The sequence below is a fragment of the Hyperoodon ampullatus genome (genome assembly GCF_949752795.1).
Source record: "Hyperoodon ampullatus genome assembly, chromosome: 1".
Classification (NCBI taxonomy): domain Eukaryota; kingdom Metazoa; phylum Chordata; class Mammalia; order Artiodactyla; family Ziphiidae; genus Hyperoodon; species Hyperoodon ampullatus.
In genome coordinates, this window is record NC_136914.1 from 68368504 (window position 1) to 68386679 (window position 18176).

Sequence of the window (18176 nt, forward strand, 5' to 3'; positions counted from 1 at the left end):
ATTTTTCCCATTATTTTTTCCCTTTTTCTTTTCCCATTTAAGCAACTAGGCTGTTCTGTTCTCACTGCCTCGGGAAAGGTATGTTATAACCAAAAACAGAATTTTTTTTTTTTTAAAGAAGCCTCTTCCTGGCATTTATGCTTCCACCATTCCTTAAGGAACAGAAAGGACTCATAACATAGACTTAGCTTTGGAAGAATTTTATAAAAGAAGCAAAGTTCTCCCTAAAGCTCAAAGTTAGACCTGAAACCTCCAGGAGGCCAAGAGTGCAGTCAAGGTCCACAGACCACCCAGCATCCACTGAAGGAAGCACCGTGCATGGCCTGTGTCCACTAAGATCTTCCTTTCAACAGCAGCACAGGCCCTCTGCCCAGTGACTGTTCCAGAAAAAACAATGCTACCCTGTCCCTGGGACCTTTGCTTCCCTCCCCATCCCAGCCCCATCAATAAGCATGGATTAAGTGGTACTACAAAGCATCACTTCCCAGCAAACTGGGGGAATCTTTGCAGTGCACTCCCAGGAGGAACCACCATCTCTAAAGCATGTTGACAGTTCTGAGCTCTACACAGTGACAGCCTCTTTCACTTCTCATAGAACCAGTAACTTTCAACTCGGGCAATCTTGTTCTCACATAGATGCACACATTCATTTCAGCTCGTCTCCCATTTGCCCCTTTTGGTTGCTTTGGGAAACACTCTCTCCTGTTCTCTCATTGGCATCATACAAGTAATCAAAATGGTGTCATACAAGTAATCAAAACAATATTTTAAGGCCACTCTTGAAGCCCATTAATAAAGCTGTCTTTAGAGGGAGGAAAAGCAGAGTTCAAGTTTGGAGGGAAAAAAAACAATTGGGGACCACCTATTTTGAAACTTGAAAGAAGAAGAAAAATTTATTGTTCTTTGGTTGGTTGATCCTACAAATCTTGATCAATGTTTAATGCAACCTAAAAACAAAAAGTAAATATGCTTTAATACAACTAGAACTGTGAAATGTACAAGCCATAGAAAATTTAAGTTTAGGTAACTTCTATGTGACTATGTAAATGAAGCTTTTTGATAGTTTCAGATTATTTCAAATAAAATCCAAAGTCAATATAATAATAATTTAACTGTGCTCTCAATGTATTTACCAACCCATCCTTTCTTCTACTTCTCTTCCTATTCTCTCTTACTGTTATCTGTATCCTTCTTGCAGGGGTCCTGTATGCACCCCTTAAATGTTGAAATTTCTCATGTGAGCCAGGTAACCTGACTCACTCTCCTAGCTTCACTTAGCATATATGCTGATGACTGCTGAATTCATCTCTCCTTCCTGGTCCTCTCTCCTTCCTCCAGACCCATAACATACTTCAACGGGTCTTTGGCCATTTTCATCTGCATACCTCAGAGTGACCTGAAATCAACATGTCCACAACTGAAGACATCATTTTCACAAAACCTACTTTCTCTTCATATGTTCCTCAATTTAACAAATGGTAAAGCTCAAAAAATGGTGAAGAGTCCAGTTGCCCAAGGCAGAAATCTGGGCTTCATCCTTGATTTCTTTCTCTCCCTTATCTTCCCAGCTGATATCAAATCCACTCAGCTGTCCCCATCTCTGCTGTCTGGTCCTAGCCCTGGTCATCTTGCATCTGGATGACTGTGATAACCTCCTAAGTGGTCTCCTGTTTCCACTCCTGTCCACTCAGATCCTCTCTCCACCTTCTAAAAACACATATCTAATCCTTACGTAAACCCTTTCAATGACTCCCACTGCACATAAATCCAAAATCCTTAAGAGGACACACAGAGCCCAGTGTGATCTGGCCTTTATCCACTTCTCCAGCTTCAAATCACACCATTCTCCTAGCTCCATACAACTCAGCCAAAATACCAGACTATTTGCATTCCTTGAAAGCATCTTGCTCTCTCCATCCACTGGGCTCATCTCAGGCTAATTCCTTAAACTGGAGAAGACTCACCCAGGCTAGGTCAGGTTTCCCTGCTCTGTCCTCTCAAACCACCTTCCCCACCGGCCCATGGTCCCCAAAGGGCAGAAACCCTATCTGTTTTGTTCACTGGTATTTTCTAGCTCCCTGCATGGTACCAAAACACAGCAGCCATTAAATAAAAATGTATCCACTGACTGATTAGCACCAAATCCTCGTGGCTCCACTTTCTGAACAGCTCTTAAAAACACCACTCACTACTTCAGGCCATTTGTGCCATCTCTCTGTAGATTACAAATAGCCTCCCGGTGGGTCTCCTCAAATCGATCACTCTATTCTCTTCTACACGCTATAGCCAGATGGCCTTCCTGAAACACAGTTCTGATGTTGGCCTCCACTGCCTTTAGGATAAAATATAAACGTCTGAGCACAGATTACAAATCCTTTCATGGTCTGGCCCCTGCTCTCCACTGCCTCATCTCTGATCTCTCCCTGTCTCCCACTCTCTCTTCTCCCCTTCCCAGCCTCCCATCCCACCACTGAGTGACAAAGCTGACTTCCTCCAGGAAGCCTTCCCTGACCAAGGGTCCTCAACTGGGTGGCTGTCCCGCTTTGTCAGTGCCCACTGATGCAGGTGACTCAGTGCAGCCCTCTGCCAGGGCAGTCCTGGGTTACAGCTGCTGATGGGCCTGTTATCAACAGCCCCTCCTCTCGCTCTCCAAGCATAATGCTCTGGACCAGACATCACCTGCTCACTCTAACAATGACTATCAATTGCTTGTCCAGTTGTCTGTTTCTTCCCTGGACAAGGTCAAGAAGGACCTGTTTTCGGTCATAAAAGCATCGGGCACAATTTATGCGGTGCATAGGAAACACTATATGTTTATTAAATAAGCAAATGGACTTACAAACTTTAAAAGCATGCACTCTCATTAGGATATTTACTTGGCTCCATGGTTTGCTACTGAGAACCAAAATGTTGGCCCCCAAAATTTAATTTAAAGATTATGTATTTCACCACGATTCTAAATACATATTTTGAAGAGATTTTGAAATTTTCAAAGGCTCATTTCCAAATATACGTATCATCCTCTACACAGGAGGGCACACTGCTCCCTCCACATTAATGCCCAGTGACCTCCCCGTCAGTGCCCACACATTTGTATGGAGCCAGACAAGTGCCCACTCTCACCCTCAGGGCCAGTAGCACAGTGCACAGAAGGGCAGAAGGCCAATTAGGGATAAGTCAGCACCCAGAACACTGGTTTTCTTTCTATGAAACAAAAGGCCCATTTTGCCATCCAACCTTGGCCTGAGATACACTAGGCTCTCCCAAAGTTAAAAAAAAAAAAAATCTGCTTTTCACAAAACACTTTCCTAAGGATACTCACATCAGATAGCATCGGTTCATCAAGTTCTTCCACTCTGCTCAAGTTCGGCGCTCCATATCGATCACTAATTTCAGCTAGTGTTCTGCCTGAGTCGGCTCCATCCTACAATCACAGAGCTCATTTTCACTTTCAAATGATTTTGAGATTAATACATTAATTTGCTTTCAGTTTTGCTAAGACACTTCTGTATTACAACATCAAAATTCAACATTGTCAGTTAATAGAACGAACCAATACCTGTTAATGACAAGAGAATTCCAGAAATAAACGCAAAAACGTGTTTAAAAAAATACATCGGAAATTTAAAACATATCATTGCATGTAATCATGTGGTCAATAACCTCACAATATTCTGTTTTTTAAAAATACAAAAACAAACCGAATCTCCCAGTTCTATACCCACTTTGAGATTCTGCTTTAAAGCACATCACATTTGTGACTTGTTATTACTAGACTATGTATTTGGACTATCAGTTTTGATAATCTCCTTATTAAAAATTTAGCTATTAATGCATCAAAATTAAGCTTTACATTCCAGGATACTTATTCATTTCCCATAATATAGAGTAACATTTTCTTCTCACCTTTCCATGTGAAATATCTTCACCCTTAGCTGTATTTTCCATACTCATTCTCAACTCCTATAATACATAAAAATGAAGAAAAATACTTTGAATATACTTTTCATTTTGATTCCATGTTTAATTTTCAAGCATTTTATTTTTACATTATGATCAATTTAACAGCAAAAATGCTGTCCCTCTTAAATGAGCAATGTGAATACAAAACTGCAGATACAGTCTCATTTAATACTCTATTAAGAGGTGACTATGATGTTTTATCTATAATTAAATAGAACTTTTTAATAAATGAAAAAGGCTAACTATTTCACTAACCCTGAAGCCAAATTACTAGCAAATTTGAAAAGTGACAAAATAATAATTTTAATAAACTCTTAGAATACGAGATTTTGAAAGAACTGACAGTTATGTAGAATTTTATACATAGTAAAAAAAGAAGCAAATATTTCTGAGGGAATTAATCTGGCCCAAGGAACTATCCAATACATGACACCTCTCCACAGTACCTGGACAATGCCCTCTATAATGCTCTGAACACATGGGAGACCGCTTTCTGAATGTGAAAACGTAGAATGTGCTAACCAAGCCAAACCTTGCTGTGGCCTCTATCTTTTCATTCTAAGGCAGCAGGCTGACCTAACTGCTCCTTAGCTGATTCATTTCAGCTGTTCAAAGATTAGTGCTTGGGCTTCCCTGGTGGTGCAGTGGTTGAGAGTCCGCCTGCCGATGCAGGGGACACGGGTTCGTGCCCCGGTCCGGGAAGATCCCACATGCTGCGGAGCGGCTGGGCCCATGAGCCATGGCCGCTGAGCCTGCGCGTCCGGAGCCTGTGCTCCGCAACGGGAGAGGCCACAACAGTGAGAGGCCCGTGTACCGCAAGAAAAAAAAAAAAGATTAGTGATCTTGTGACCATATATACAGTCACCCTGATTATTGGGGACATATATCGTACATATATGGCTTTCTCAAGATCATTCCCTTCTCCTGGGCATGTCTTATCCCACAACCACATGGCTCTGGTGGGGAAGCACATATTCTCACAGGACTCCGTTGCCCAAACAAGGGATGGATACTTGACACAAACTAGGCCAGTCAGAATCATTCCCCGAGATTCTTTTCTTAACTGAAACCCAAAAGAAAGGAATCTATTCCTCTCAGACAGTAGGAGCCACATTACAAGACCCAGGAACTATTAAGGACCGTGATCTTCACCCATGTGCAGCAAACCAGGCCACAGTGAGAGACAACAGCAGAGGTAAGAGCCCTGGCAGCATTTATTCTCTTGCTCCCAAAGGTCTGGAAGACCCAACTCAACCAGAGCCCTTCACAGTTTAGTTGTAAAACCCTTTCTTCAACCCAGGATCCTTCCAATAAATTTCCTTTTGCAACTGATAGTTTAAGTTATGTCTCTGAAGCCATAAAAAGGCAAGGACAAAAAGACATGGATGAATTTGTCTCTGAGCAAGGGGTCAAGCAGCAGTATGTTACAGGGAAGAGAGGGGTGATAAGCCAGTAGGAATATGACTTATTAAAGCTACTGTGGCTCTGGTCACATAGTCTGGTAATGCCCATAGAGTAACATGAATGGGACCCTCTGGAGCCAATCCCTTCTATAAATCACAGACTTCCCAGCACTCAGATATAGCTATCAGGCATCTCAATAAAAAATACTTTCAATTCTCTTATTATTTTGATCACCATCTTCTTGATGTATTCTGGTTCTTCTTTCTTTTGAGATCATGGAATCTTAACTGAAGAGGAAGGGGGTATGCATTTACGTGTGTGTGCATGCATTGGTATCCATGTGTCCTACCATATTCAGACAAAGATAGATCAGCATTGGTGTTTTTTAAAACTATGTACAGAGATTTGAATTTATCCTTTTAAAATCTCATCTTTTTGACTCACAAAAGTAGTTTTCCGACACTTGGGCTACAACAGGACTAAATGATTTCACTTTGTAAAGAACAATTCTTAGTAGATTAATCTCTTATTATAGAAAGATGAGCATAGTACGTTGATGAGAAGAAAAGAATTTATCTCAAGAGTTAAAAAATTAACTAATTAATTAAATCTCATCTTTTAAAAAAATTTAATTTACCCTTCCTACTTTTAAAAATTGCTTTAAATAATGATGCTTTCATCTAAGCCTTTAATAAACATCTTCTACAAAACCTGCTTCTTTTTAAAATTTTAATTTCGGAATAAATAGAGGAGTAACATTTGAGTAACAGATACTAGCTATAAGCATACAATATGAAATATCCAGTTGAAAAGTATAACTCAGTCATGCACAAGTTTGGTCTATACGACACATACTTTTTGGATACAAGGAAACATTGGCCAAGCAGGAGGCTTGACATAAGACAGACACAGTCTGGGAGCTTCCCTGGTGGCGCAGTGGTTAAGAATCCGCCTGCCAATGCAGGGGACATGGGTTCGAGCCCTGGTCCAAGATCCCACATGCTGCGGAACTAAGCCTGTGCACCACAACTACTGAGCCCACGTGCCACAACTACTGAAGCCCGTGCTCCGCCAACGAGAAGCCACTGCAATGAGAAGCCCACACACCGCAACCAGAGAAAAGCAGCAATGAAGACCCAATGCAGCCAAAAAAATAAAATAATAAAATAAACTTATTTAAAATAACACAGACACAGTCAATGGAGATGGACTTTTTTTGACATAAGTTACTGAATAGTTTATTTAAAGAAAGACATGAAAAATCCAAATAAAAACATACATATATATTTTTTTTTTCCGGCTGTGTTGGGTCTTCATTGCTGCACATGGGCTTTCTCTAGTTGTGGCAAGCAGGGGTTACTCTTCGTTGCGGTGCGCAGGCTTCTCATTGTGGTGGCTTCTCTTGTTGTGGAGCACAGGCTCTAGGCGCGTGGGTTTCAGTAGCTACGGCGTGTGGGCTCAGCAGTGTGGCTCACGGGCTCTAGAGCGCAGGCTCAGTAGTTGTGGTGCACGGGCTTAGTTGCTCCATGGCATATGGGATCTTCCTGGACCAGGGATTGAACCCATGTCCCCTGCATTGACAGGCGGATTCTTAACCACTGTGCCACCAGGAAAGTCCCCCAAACATAGTTTTAAATGTAAAGTATTGTTGATAATACATCTAACATGAAGAAAAGAAACAAACTATTGTCTCAGAGCTCAGAATACCCCCAATACTACAAAGAACTTCGCCTTCAGTATCAGCTACCATAATTAGGAACAACTATCTCTTGACTAAAATGTTGACCAGGGCTTCCTGGCAACATTAGACCTTCCTGGCAGGTCTCTAGACTATGAATCCCCTGCTATAACAGCTGGAAGAAACAGAGGATTCTCAGAGGTTTTGAATAAAACAGACATTTATAAAACTTCAAATTACCTTCTCAAATTGCTCTTGAGCTCTCTGCAGTTCTTCTATTCTCTGTCTCTCTTTTTGTTGCATTTCCAACTCCAGCTGGAATGCCAGCTGTTGCTGAATATTCAGGAATAAGTAAGTCATATTAGAGTCAGATCAATTGCAAGGAATTCACTCTATTACTCTAAAGTGTTCCAGGATAATTAAGTTTATGCCCACCTAAATTTCAGAAACTTACAAAAATAAATGGTCACAGCCACCCAATACTTTAGCTTTTACAAATATTTCCTGAAGTATAAAATTAAAAAGGAAGCTTCCTTAATTGCTAATTTTAGAAAAGCACAATTTGTACAAAATCAAGTCGTTTTCTCTGTTCTTCCTGAAGCTACAAATGAGACTGCAGTGATTTTTTCTTTTTTGGATAAAATCTCTTTAAGCACAGATGGATCTTCAAATAGCCAAACCTTGGTTGTAAAACAGTAGATAAGAACATTTTAAGTATATTATCTGAAACCAGAGATAATCAACAACGTATTTGGTCCCAAATCAACATATATCCTAGCCACGTGAGAATAGGGGTCAGTAGACTAAATTCCTTGGGCCAAGCCTGACCCAACTCCTGTTTTTGTACAGCCCATGAGTGAAGAATGGTTTTTATACATTTTTCATGGTTGAATAATATTTCATTGCACATGAAAATTATATGAAATTCAAATGTCAGTGTCTATAAATAAAGCTCTATTAAAACACTGCCATGCTCACACTCACTCATTTACTGTGACTGCTTCTGCCCCATGACAGCACAGCTGAGTATATGCAACAGAGACCACAGGTGGTACTCTCACTACTTTGCACTGCTGCTCAGCACACTACAAGTTCAGTGACACCATTATAACTCACAGTGTTTGGAGTGCCACGGTACCACTATACTGGGCCTTTTTTTTTTTTTTTTATCAGTGCATTACCCATCATAACAAAACAAGAAAAAAAAGTGGATTTTGAATGTTGTCCTTTTAAGACACAGTGGAGTGTGGGTTACTTTATTATCAGATTAAACAGCAAAGGACAGTGTTTCTCATGCAATGACACTGTACTAAAAGAATATAGTAAATATCAGCATTACCAGAGTAAGTACTCATCACAATCTTCTCAACTCACATGAATGCAAAGGTCAGAAATATTAAGAAACTTAAAACAGAATTATTTCATGAGAGCAGAATTTCTTCACAAAAATTAAAAATGAAAAGGAGGTTGCAACAAAAGTAAGATCCCAAGTGGCTCTTTTGTTAGCCAAGCAAAGAAATACATTTATCAATGGTGATTCAATTAAAACAAGTTAGAATTCAATGTCCAGAAAAAACATAAACTTAAGATTATTATCCTTTTGGTGAGAACAGCTGCTCAAAGAGTGGATTACATGGGGAGTAAAATCAATGGTCAATTAAAGGCAAGGCAAATGGTTTTGAGTGGTTTTCCTTGGCTCTTGATGAGTAGACAAATGCTCCCAACACTGCTTAGCTGTTGTTTATCAAAGGAGTCAATGCTGAGTTTGCAGTGACTGAAAAATCAGCCACTATAAACAGTCTTCGTGAACAGTACTACAGGCAAGAACATCTTCAAAGACGTTGAGGAACATTAATTCAGTACAACCAGATGTGACATCTGCTCAGATGTGTTACCACCAACAGTGATAAAAATGTGTATGGAACAGAAAAAGGCTTAACTGGACAAAATTTACAAAGTTGGTGAAAACATAGTGTTTAAAACCTATGAGTTCTCATTTTATGATTCAACAGCAGCTACTCTGCAGAAAATATTTGACTCTCTCATGTGTTATTGAGCCAGCAGTGTTGAAACCGAGTCCCCCCTAAAGCTGAGTTCCCTTATTGAGTTTCTGATTAATCTCTCTATCCAAAACTTTATTCCTTTTCTTGTCCCCTGACCTCAATCCTGTGCTAACTGAACACTAATCAACCAGAGTCAGATCACTAAAATTGCTGTTGTCAATAGCATTGCTAATGTACTAAAATTGCTATTATAGATATCATCATTAATGTACAAACTCAGGTTGTTTCTCTAGGACAAGATGAGCTAACAGACCCCCCTCAAGCCATGGACCATCTGGCCGGAGAACTGTAAACTGGAGACATCCTGACTTCCAAAGGAGTCAATGTTGAGTTCAAAATGACTGAAAAAATCGATCACTGACTGAAAAAGATCAATGACTAAGAAATACAACAGAAGTGCTGAAGCAACATGGATGGACCTAGAGATTATCACACTAAGTGAAGTAAGTCAGACAGAGAAAGACAAGTATCATATGATATCACTTATATGTGGAAACTGAAAAACAGCACAAATGAACTTACTTAAAAAACAGAAACAGACTCACATAGAAAATAAACTATGATTACCAAAAGGGGGGGGGATTAAACTGGGAGTAGGGGATTAATAGATGCACACTACCATATATAAAATAAACAACAAGGATTTACTGTACAGGACTGGGAACTATATTTAATATCTTGTAATAAACTATAACAAAATAGAATAAAAAAGAACACAGATATATACATATATATGACCACTTTGCTGTACACCTGAAACTAACACAATATTGTAAATCAACTATACTTCAATTTACTTCAATTTAAAAAAAAAGAAAAGAAATGTCACAGAAACATCACAAGATTAATCCGAGCCTCTCTGCTCTTCCTCTTTAAGAAAACCCCTCACTCAAAGACTCAGTTGGAGTGGATCCGAGGTTTGTCTCCCACTTCCTTGCTTGGCGCCCTGCAGTGAACTCTGTACTTTCCTTCACTAGAACCCACTGTCAATAGATTTGGCTTTGCTGTGCATTGGGCGAGCAGACCCGAGTTTGGTTCAGTAACGGTGTCAATGGTGACCTTCATTTACCCTTATGAACTTAAGCATCATTTCTGTGAATTTCTGTCAGAAATTGAAGCTGAATATATCTTGACTTGAGCTACCACCCCATAGTTCCATGGCTCAGCAGTGGTAATGTTTTATTGTGAATTTTTGAGCTCAGGGACAAGACTGACGTTTTTCTTAATGAGAAGACCATTTTCAACCACAATTATCAAACATTAAATAGCTTTGGAAATTAGCTTCCGCTGCAGACTTAATAACGATTTTTAATCAATTTAACCTAAAAGTTGCCTATAAGGCAAAACAGCACTCATATGTAAAACTTACACTGCAGGAAAGTCATTTCAGCAACAACTAATTTTCTGAATCACAATGTCAAGCTGCTTTATGCACTCCCAGTGCTGTCAGAAACGGGATTTCCATTCCCACACAAATTTGTGACAAATACATTTTCCAAGCTCAAACTATAGCTCCAGAGTGTTTTTAGGCCTTGACGTAAGTGCAAAGGAAATTCCCACATTTCAAAATCCATTTAACTGTGTAACTGAGAAGTTTTCACCAGCCTTCAACTGGAAGGGATTAATCTACCAGGTAGTGGCTAAAAGACAAATATCAAGAGGAAAATCTAATAGAATTCTACGAGTGCCTTCCAAGAGATGAATACACTCAAAATTATAGGCACGTGGACTGATATCAATATTTGGCAGGACCTATGAGGGAAAAGACATTTTTCAAAGATGACATACATAAACTCTCATTATAGATCAGCATTAACAGATACATATTTTCAATACATTTTCATGATAGGGAACATTATCTCTGAACTCCAACTAAGTGAAATGTTATCTTTAAAAAGGGAATGTAATTCTTTTCAATAATAAGCCTACACTGCAGAAAAAATTGTATTTGATTTTTTAAAATTTTTACTTCATCAATAAAACATTTGTAGAAATTTATTTTCTCTCTTGTTATAGCTACATAGTACACCATAATCCCTACATAATATCCTCAATTTTGCTTCTTGGCCTGAAAATCATAAAATATCCACCTTTACAGAAGGAGTTTGTCAACCTCAGCTAGAAAATAATTTCTCACCATCAGTCCAGTGCCACCCCATAAACGACCTAATATAAGCTCATTCCATTAAGAGCACTTTAAAACTATATTTTTAAACGCATTTAAAAAATAATACATTTTTACAAAGAGATAATAAACAGTGATTAATATTTATTCACAAAGGGCTGTTTAAGATAATTTCTTCATATTCCTATATCGTCCCCACTAAGATAAAAGTAATGGGCTAGGTAGCCGAAATGCAGGAACGTTATCATTCAATCAACTTTCAGATATTTGTAGAGGAAGCGAAATTAACCTCTCAACAATAACACAAAGTGCAGTTGCTAAATACCAACACAAAGTGCAGTTGCTAAATACCAACCACATTGGTCAACATAACCGGTTTCTTAACATTTTCAGGAAATGTTCGAAACCCAATCGCTTTCTTCACACACGTGTAAAACCATTAGAAAAACATTCAAACAAATACAAAAGCTAGTACTTCCAAAATGAACTCTTAAGCAGAAAACAGCAAAAAAAAAAAAAAAAATATTTCCCTGCTCACAAGGACCCAGGCTTGCTGGAGAATGCCTAAAATTTCAAGGAATTTCAAGTCAGTGGTATTGATTATGAGGACACCTGCTCTTGCAACCAACAGGCAGGTGACCAGCGTCCTGACCTTCCAGCTCACTTGACTCGGGGGACACGGAGAGGCCTCTTTCTCTTCATCTGTTGGTCCACCCGTCCCTTCTCCTCCTCTCATCTATCTCTGCCCACCAATCCACTTCTTTAATGGGCCACCACATCTTCTGCAGGATATCACTATGTCTTCCACCCCCAATACAATGCTTAGGGTTTGATGCACAGGGGATGGCTTCATACTGATACAGCTAGAAAAATGTTTGGGTTCCAGTATTGCCAAATTTTATTTAAGTAAGGTAAAGAAGATGAGTCAAAGCAAATTAAATATCTCCATATCTGTGATCTAACTATCTTAGGGAAGGAGAACTGCTGAAAAGTTCTTATTCTGATAGACAGGGGACAGATGCCAGCTCTAGGAGCTGGAAGAGGCATGGCAGATCCTCACTCAAAGTTGGGGTGACTGCAGCAGACACTTGCCCATTTGGACGGTCATTTGACATCCAACTCAATACTGTGCAACCTCCCCACAAAAATAAGCCAAATGACTGAAAAATGAAGAAGACTCAGAAGCAGTAAAGGTGCCTAGAATAGCCATATCCATCTAAGGTGCCTAGAATGATCCATCCCAGTATCAAGGATGGGAGACAAGACAGAGAAGCTAGTTTCCATGTCTACATTTTCCTTTTTTATCCACACACTCAAATAATAGGCTTCTTTCCCTTTTTATAATATGTAAACTGGAGTTGAGACTCTAGAGTTAAGTACCATATGATAGAAGTATAGGGTGACTCCAACTTGGTTTAGAAGAGCTCCATAAATTAAGTTAGTCCAGAAGCCACTCTAGAACTTTCCCCTCTCTGGTTTATACTCCATGACCCACCTCTTCAACCATTTTCAAACCAACATCTTTAGCTCCCCAATCCTGCTAACCCAAACTCACTTCAGTCAAAGGGTCTGTCTCCTCCACATCCTCACTCAAATATCCAGGCCTAGGTGGAGAAAATCACATCACCACAAAACCAAACCAAAAGGCCCCATTATGACTGCTTGGTCTCAGGGAATTCAGTGCTACTGAGGGATGCTCAGTTTCCTTGGTCAACTCTACCTTTCCAAAGCCACTGTTTCAAACCTTCACCACTCTCCCCACACCTCATACCTTACCACCTCATTCTGGGCAGATGATCATGGCCCCTACTTCATAAAAAAGAAATAGTCACACAGAAACTGCTTTCAACTTTTGCCACAAAACCTACACACCACATGCACCTAACGCCGTCCTCTCCTCTTTCCTTGAATCAAAGAATCAAAGAAGGGCCCCTCCACCTGCCTTACCTGTGTTCCAGAGCCAATTTCCTCTGGTCTCCATGAAAAGTTGACTCTAGTAATCATCCCCTTTATTTCTTTACATCGACCACTCACCTCCACTCTGTTCCTTAAAAAAAACAAACAAATAAACAAAAGAAAACTCCTTCCCTGAAAATCTCCTTGAAAGCATTACCTGTACTCACCATCTCCATCTCCCCTGCTTTACCCCACCCCACATTCGCTGCTCCCACCAAGGTCACCAGTGGCCTTAAATGAGACTTGGCAGTTCTGTTCCCACTCAACCAGCCAGAGACATGGTTGACCACTCAGGTCTCATTGAGACGCTGTCCCCTTGGCTTCTGTGACAGCAGACTCTCTGGGTTTTCCTCCTACCTCACCACTGGTTCTTCTCCAGTAAAGAAGCCACATACAGACATAAAGAGGAAGATATAAGAAAGCTGCATCTAAGCAACAAGAGATGAGTTTTTCAACACTTGGGTTGCACCACACCAAGGGTGACTCCACTAGTTCCAATCACCACTGAACTCTCTTGTCTCACCTGCTGAAACAGGAGCTCCTCTGCTTTAAGTCTCTCCATCATTTCCTGCTCCATCACAGCTAATTCTCTTTCATGCTCCACCTGGGCCCTTTCCTCTTGTCTCTAACATGGTTTAAAAAAAAAAAATCATCATGTGACTAATTACAGATAAAACAATCTTAACAGCATCTTAATCTCCAACAGTAGGGAAAGGATTAAGCAAATTAAAGTCTATGCATTTGGAAACTGTATAATAATTGGGGGAAATGTGTGTTTTATTTCAACAAAGAGCACAAAATTAAAATTATACAGCAAATACAGTCACAATTGTGTAAAAAAAAAAACCTCCAGGCAAATGTGTAGAAAAAAGACAAGAATACCTAAAAATACCTAAGAATCTAAATAGAGGTCTTCTTTACTTTCTTCTTTCTACTTTTTCATGTTATCCAAGTTTTGTAATAATAAACATACTATTTATTTATTTATTTATTTATTTTGCGGTACGCGGGCCTCTCACTGCTGTGGCCTCTCCTGCTGCGGAGCACAGGATCCGGACGCACAGGCCCAGCAGCCACGGCTCACGGGCCCAGCCGCTCCGCATCATGTGGGACCCTCCCGGACCGGGGCACGAACCCACGTCCCCCGCATCGGCAGGCGGACTCCCAACCACTGTGCCACCAGGGAAGTGCACATACTATTTTTATAATAGAAAGAAATGATAATATTGAACTTTTTTTAAAAAGCAAAGAAGCTGGACCAATTATTTCACTCCTCTAATTTTATAAAAGAAGATCCACAATGGAACAGAATAGAAAGCCCAGAAATAAACCCAAGCATCAATGGAGAAAAGACGGCCTCTTCAATAAGCAGTGCTGGGAAAACTGGACAGCCACCTGTAAAAGAATGAAATTAGAACATTCTCTAGCACTATACACAAAAATAAACTCAAAATGGATTAAAGCGCTAAATGTAAGACTGGATACTATAAAACTTCTAGAGCAAAACATAGGCAGGACACTCTTTGACCTAAATCACAGCAATATCTTTTTTGGATCCATCTCCTAGAGTAATGGAAATAAAAACAAAAATAAACAAATGGGACCTGATTAAACTTAAAAACTTTTGCACAGCAAAGGAAGCCATAAACAAAAAGACAACCTATGGAATGGGAGAAAATATTTGCAAATGATGCAACCGACAGGGATTAATCTCCAAACTATACGAACAGCTCATATAGCTCAATATCAGAAAAACAAACAACCCAATCAAAAAATGGGCAGAAGATCTAAATAGGCATTTCTCCAAAGAAGACATACAGATGGCCAAAGGCACATGAAAAGATGCTCAGCATCAGTAATTACTAGAGAAATGCAAATCAAAACTACAATGAGGGATCACCTCACACCAGTCAGAATGGCCATCATCAAAAAGTCTACAAATAGGGCTTCCCTGGTGGCGCAGTGGTTGAGAGTCCGCCTGCCGATGCAGGGGACATGGGTTCATGTCCCGGTCTGGGAAGATCCCACATGCCGAGGAGCGGCTGGGCCCGTGAGCCATGGCTGCTGAGCCTGCGCGTCCAGAGCCTGTGTTCCGCAACGGGAGAGGCCACAACAGTGAGAGGCCTGTGTAGCGCAAAAAAAAAAAAGTCTACAAATAATAAATGCTGGAGAAGGTGTGGAGGAAAGGGAACCCTCCTACACTGTTGGTGGGAATATAAATTGGTACAGTCACTATGGAGAACAGTGTGGAGGTTCCTTAAAAAACTAAAAATAGAGTGCATATGATCCTTCAATCCCACTCCTGGGCATATATCCAAGGAAAACTATAATTTGAAAAGCTACATGCACCCCAAGGTTCACTGTAGCACTACTTACAATAGCCAAGACATGGAAGCAACCTAAATGTCCACTAACAGATGAATGGATAAAGAAGATGTGGTACATATATACAGTGGAATACTACTCAGCCATAAAAATGAATGAAATAATGCCATTTGTAGCAACATGGATGGACCTAGAGATTATCATATTAAGTGAAGTAAGTCAGACAGAGAAAGACAAATATTATATGATATCAGTTATATGTGGAATCTAAAAAATGATACAAATGAACTTATTAACAAAACAGAAACAGACTCACACACTTAGAAAACAAACTTACGGTTACCAAAAGGGAAAGGCTGGGAGGGGAGAGATAAATCAGGAATTTGGGAGTAACATATACACACTACTATATATAAAATAGATAAACAACAAGGGCCTACTGTACAGTGCAGGGAACTATACTGAATATTTTGTAATAACCTATATGGAAAAAGAATCTGAAAAAAAAAATGTGTGTGTGTGTATATATACACACACAGACACACACATATATATGCATAACTGAGTCACTTTGCTGTAGACCTGAAACTAACATAACATTGTAAATCAACTATACTTCAATAAAAAATAAATTTAAAAAAAAAGAAGATCCATACTTACTTGTTGCTCCACGGTCACATTGTTCTTATACTTGTAAATCCACAATGCTAAGTATTCTATTGGATCCACTGGGCGCATCCTTGCCACTTCTGCAAGACCTTGAGTTAGACACGTCCCAAGATTCTTTTGAAGATATGCCGACTCCATTTCTAACTGCTAAATAAAAACCTCTAAAAGATAAACGTTTTGCATTAGAGCAGGAAATTTTCAATGAAGGCACAATCAAAGTAGAGCTCAGTGAGGCCAACAAAGCATTATATCCTGTCACCAGTCATGGGCACCTGCCATCAGGGATGGCACAAGCAAGCTGGCTCCAGGACACTTCTAGCAGTTTCCAAAAAGCCTCCACAGAAGTCACTACAACTAAAATAGTTTCAAAAACCTGAAGGACCCTGGAGTCCAAGTGTCAGAAAAGGGTTACTGTCATTATTGATGGTGAGACGACTATATGGCAAGCGATGCATGTCTTACTAAATTCTTACAACATACCTGAACATGGTATCATTAGCCCCACTGTGCAGATGAGGTCGCCCAGGTACAAAGAGCATAAGTGAACAGCCCAGGATCACACAGGTGGCGTATGATGAAGAGGGATTCATACCCAACCCTTGATTCCAGAGTCATTACCCTAAGTGACTTACTAAGATGCTCCTCCCGAGCCATGAGAGTCGTTTCTAGAAAATATCACAATAGACCACCTCAAATTTTTTAAAAATCCAAGTATCTCAAGGCCAAAGAATAAAAAAATGTCATCCTTCAAAGAACAGCCTATGAAGCTCCTCATGCTTTGGCCCCAATTCTGTTTCCAGGCTCACCTCTTGATATAGTTTCTGCCTCTAACATATTCTGGGCTCTAACTACACAGAACATCCTGCCATTCTGCTGCTCACACCTTGCATGTTTCCATCTCCATGACTTTTGCACATGATGGCCCCCTCACTCTCAGCTTGGAAAATATCTTATCTGCAAGGTATCAATCATCTCCAATTCCTCACTGCTGTGGCTATACAACCGTCTCCCAGGCAACACAAAGACGTTCCTCCTTCCCCAAGCAGCTCACACAGTACTTGTCACACTATCTGAGCATTATCTGTGTATGCACATGTCTGTCCTCCTGCTAGAGGACAAACTTCTCAAGCTCCTCAAAAAGTGTGTTTCAATCACAGCGTGGACACAGCTGGCTCTCCATGATGGCAAGTGAATGAGTTTCTCCATTCTCTCAGTAATGTCCCAGTTTATTTACAAATATGGACAGGAATCATCTCAGATCAAACAGAGAGAGAGAGATGGGGAGGGAGGGAGGAAGGAAGGAAGGAAGGAAGGAAGGGAGGGAGGGAGAGAGAGAGAGAGAGAGAGAGAAAGAAAGAAAGAAAGAAAGAAAGAAAGAAAGAAAGAAGAAAGAAAGAAAGAAAATGCAGTAACTACTCTATTTAAGGTGCTTTGAAAAAACTGATCACCTTTGAATTACCCTTATGGAATCTAGACTCCTCTGATAATCTGATGAAATGTACTCATTATTCAACAAATATATATTGAATACCTATTACATGTCAGGCATGAGCAATTATAGGGGGCAGACTGCCAGTGTCTAGACCTGTCCCTGGACAAATCCACCTAACATTCTGCACGAAGTTTCAGAAACAGTGACCTCCTGAGTTTCATCCATAGACCCCAATACTACTCTCTCTCATATGATGGTGGTAGAGTACAAAATGGTAGAGTACAATAACCCCATGGAGAAAAATTTGTAAATATCTAGAAAATTACGTATGTATTTACCCTTTGACTGATCAATCTCACTTCTGGGATCCTATCTTGCAAAAATATGCAGTGATATATGCACAGGGTTGTTTTGCACTATTACTAAGGATAGCCAAATTGGGAACCCATCCAGATATTCATCATTAAAGGATTAATGAGATACAGCTACACAATGAATTATGTGCAGATAAAAAGAAAATGAGGAAGATCTCCAAAATTGGGAGTGATCTCTAGAACACAA

General features: G+C 40.0%; 1 protein-coding gene across 1 annotated transcript; it reads right to left on the reverse strand.

Moving 5' to 3' along the window:
- Window positions 1-865: 865 nt before the first annotated feature.
- Window positions 866-16321, reverse strand: DYDC1 (DPY30 domain containing 1; the record flags this gene model as incomplete). Its single annotated transcript, XM_079714633.1, has 6 exons — window positions 866-947; window positions 3323-3424; window positions 3907-3963; window positions 7286-7378; window positions 13713-13814; window positions 16175-16321. The coding sequence occupies 6 exons, from the start codon at window positions 16319-16321 to the stop codon at window positions 918-920; spliced, it is 531 nt and encodes a 176-aa protein (XP_079570759.1). The 3' UTR covers window positions 866-917.
- Between the last annotated feature and the right edge of the window lie 1855 nt (window positions 16322-18176).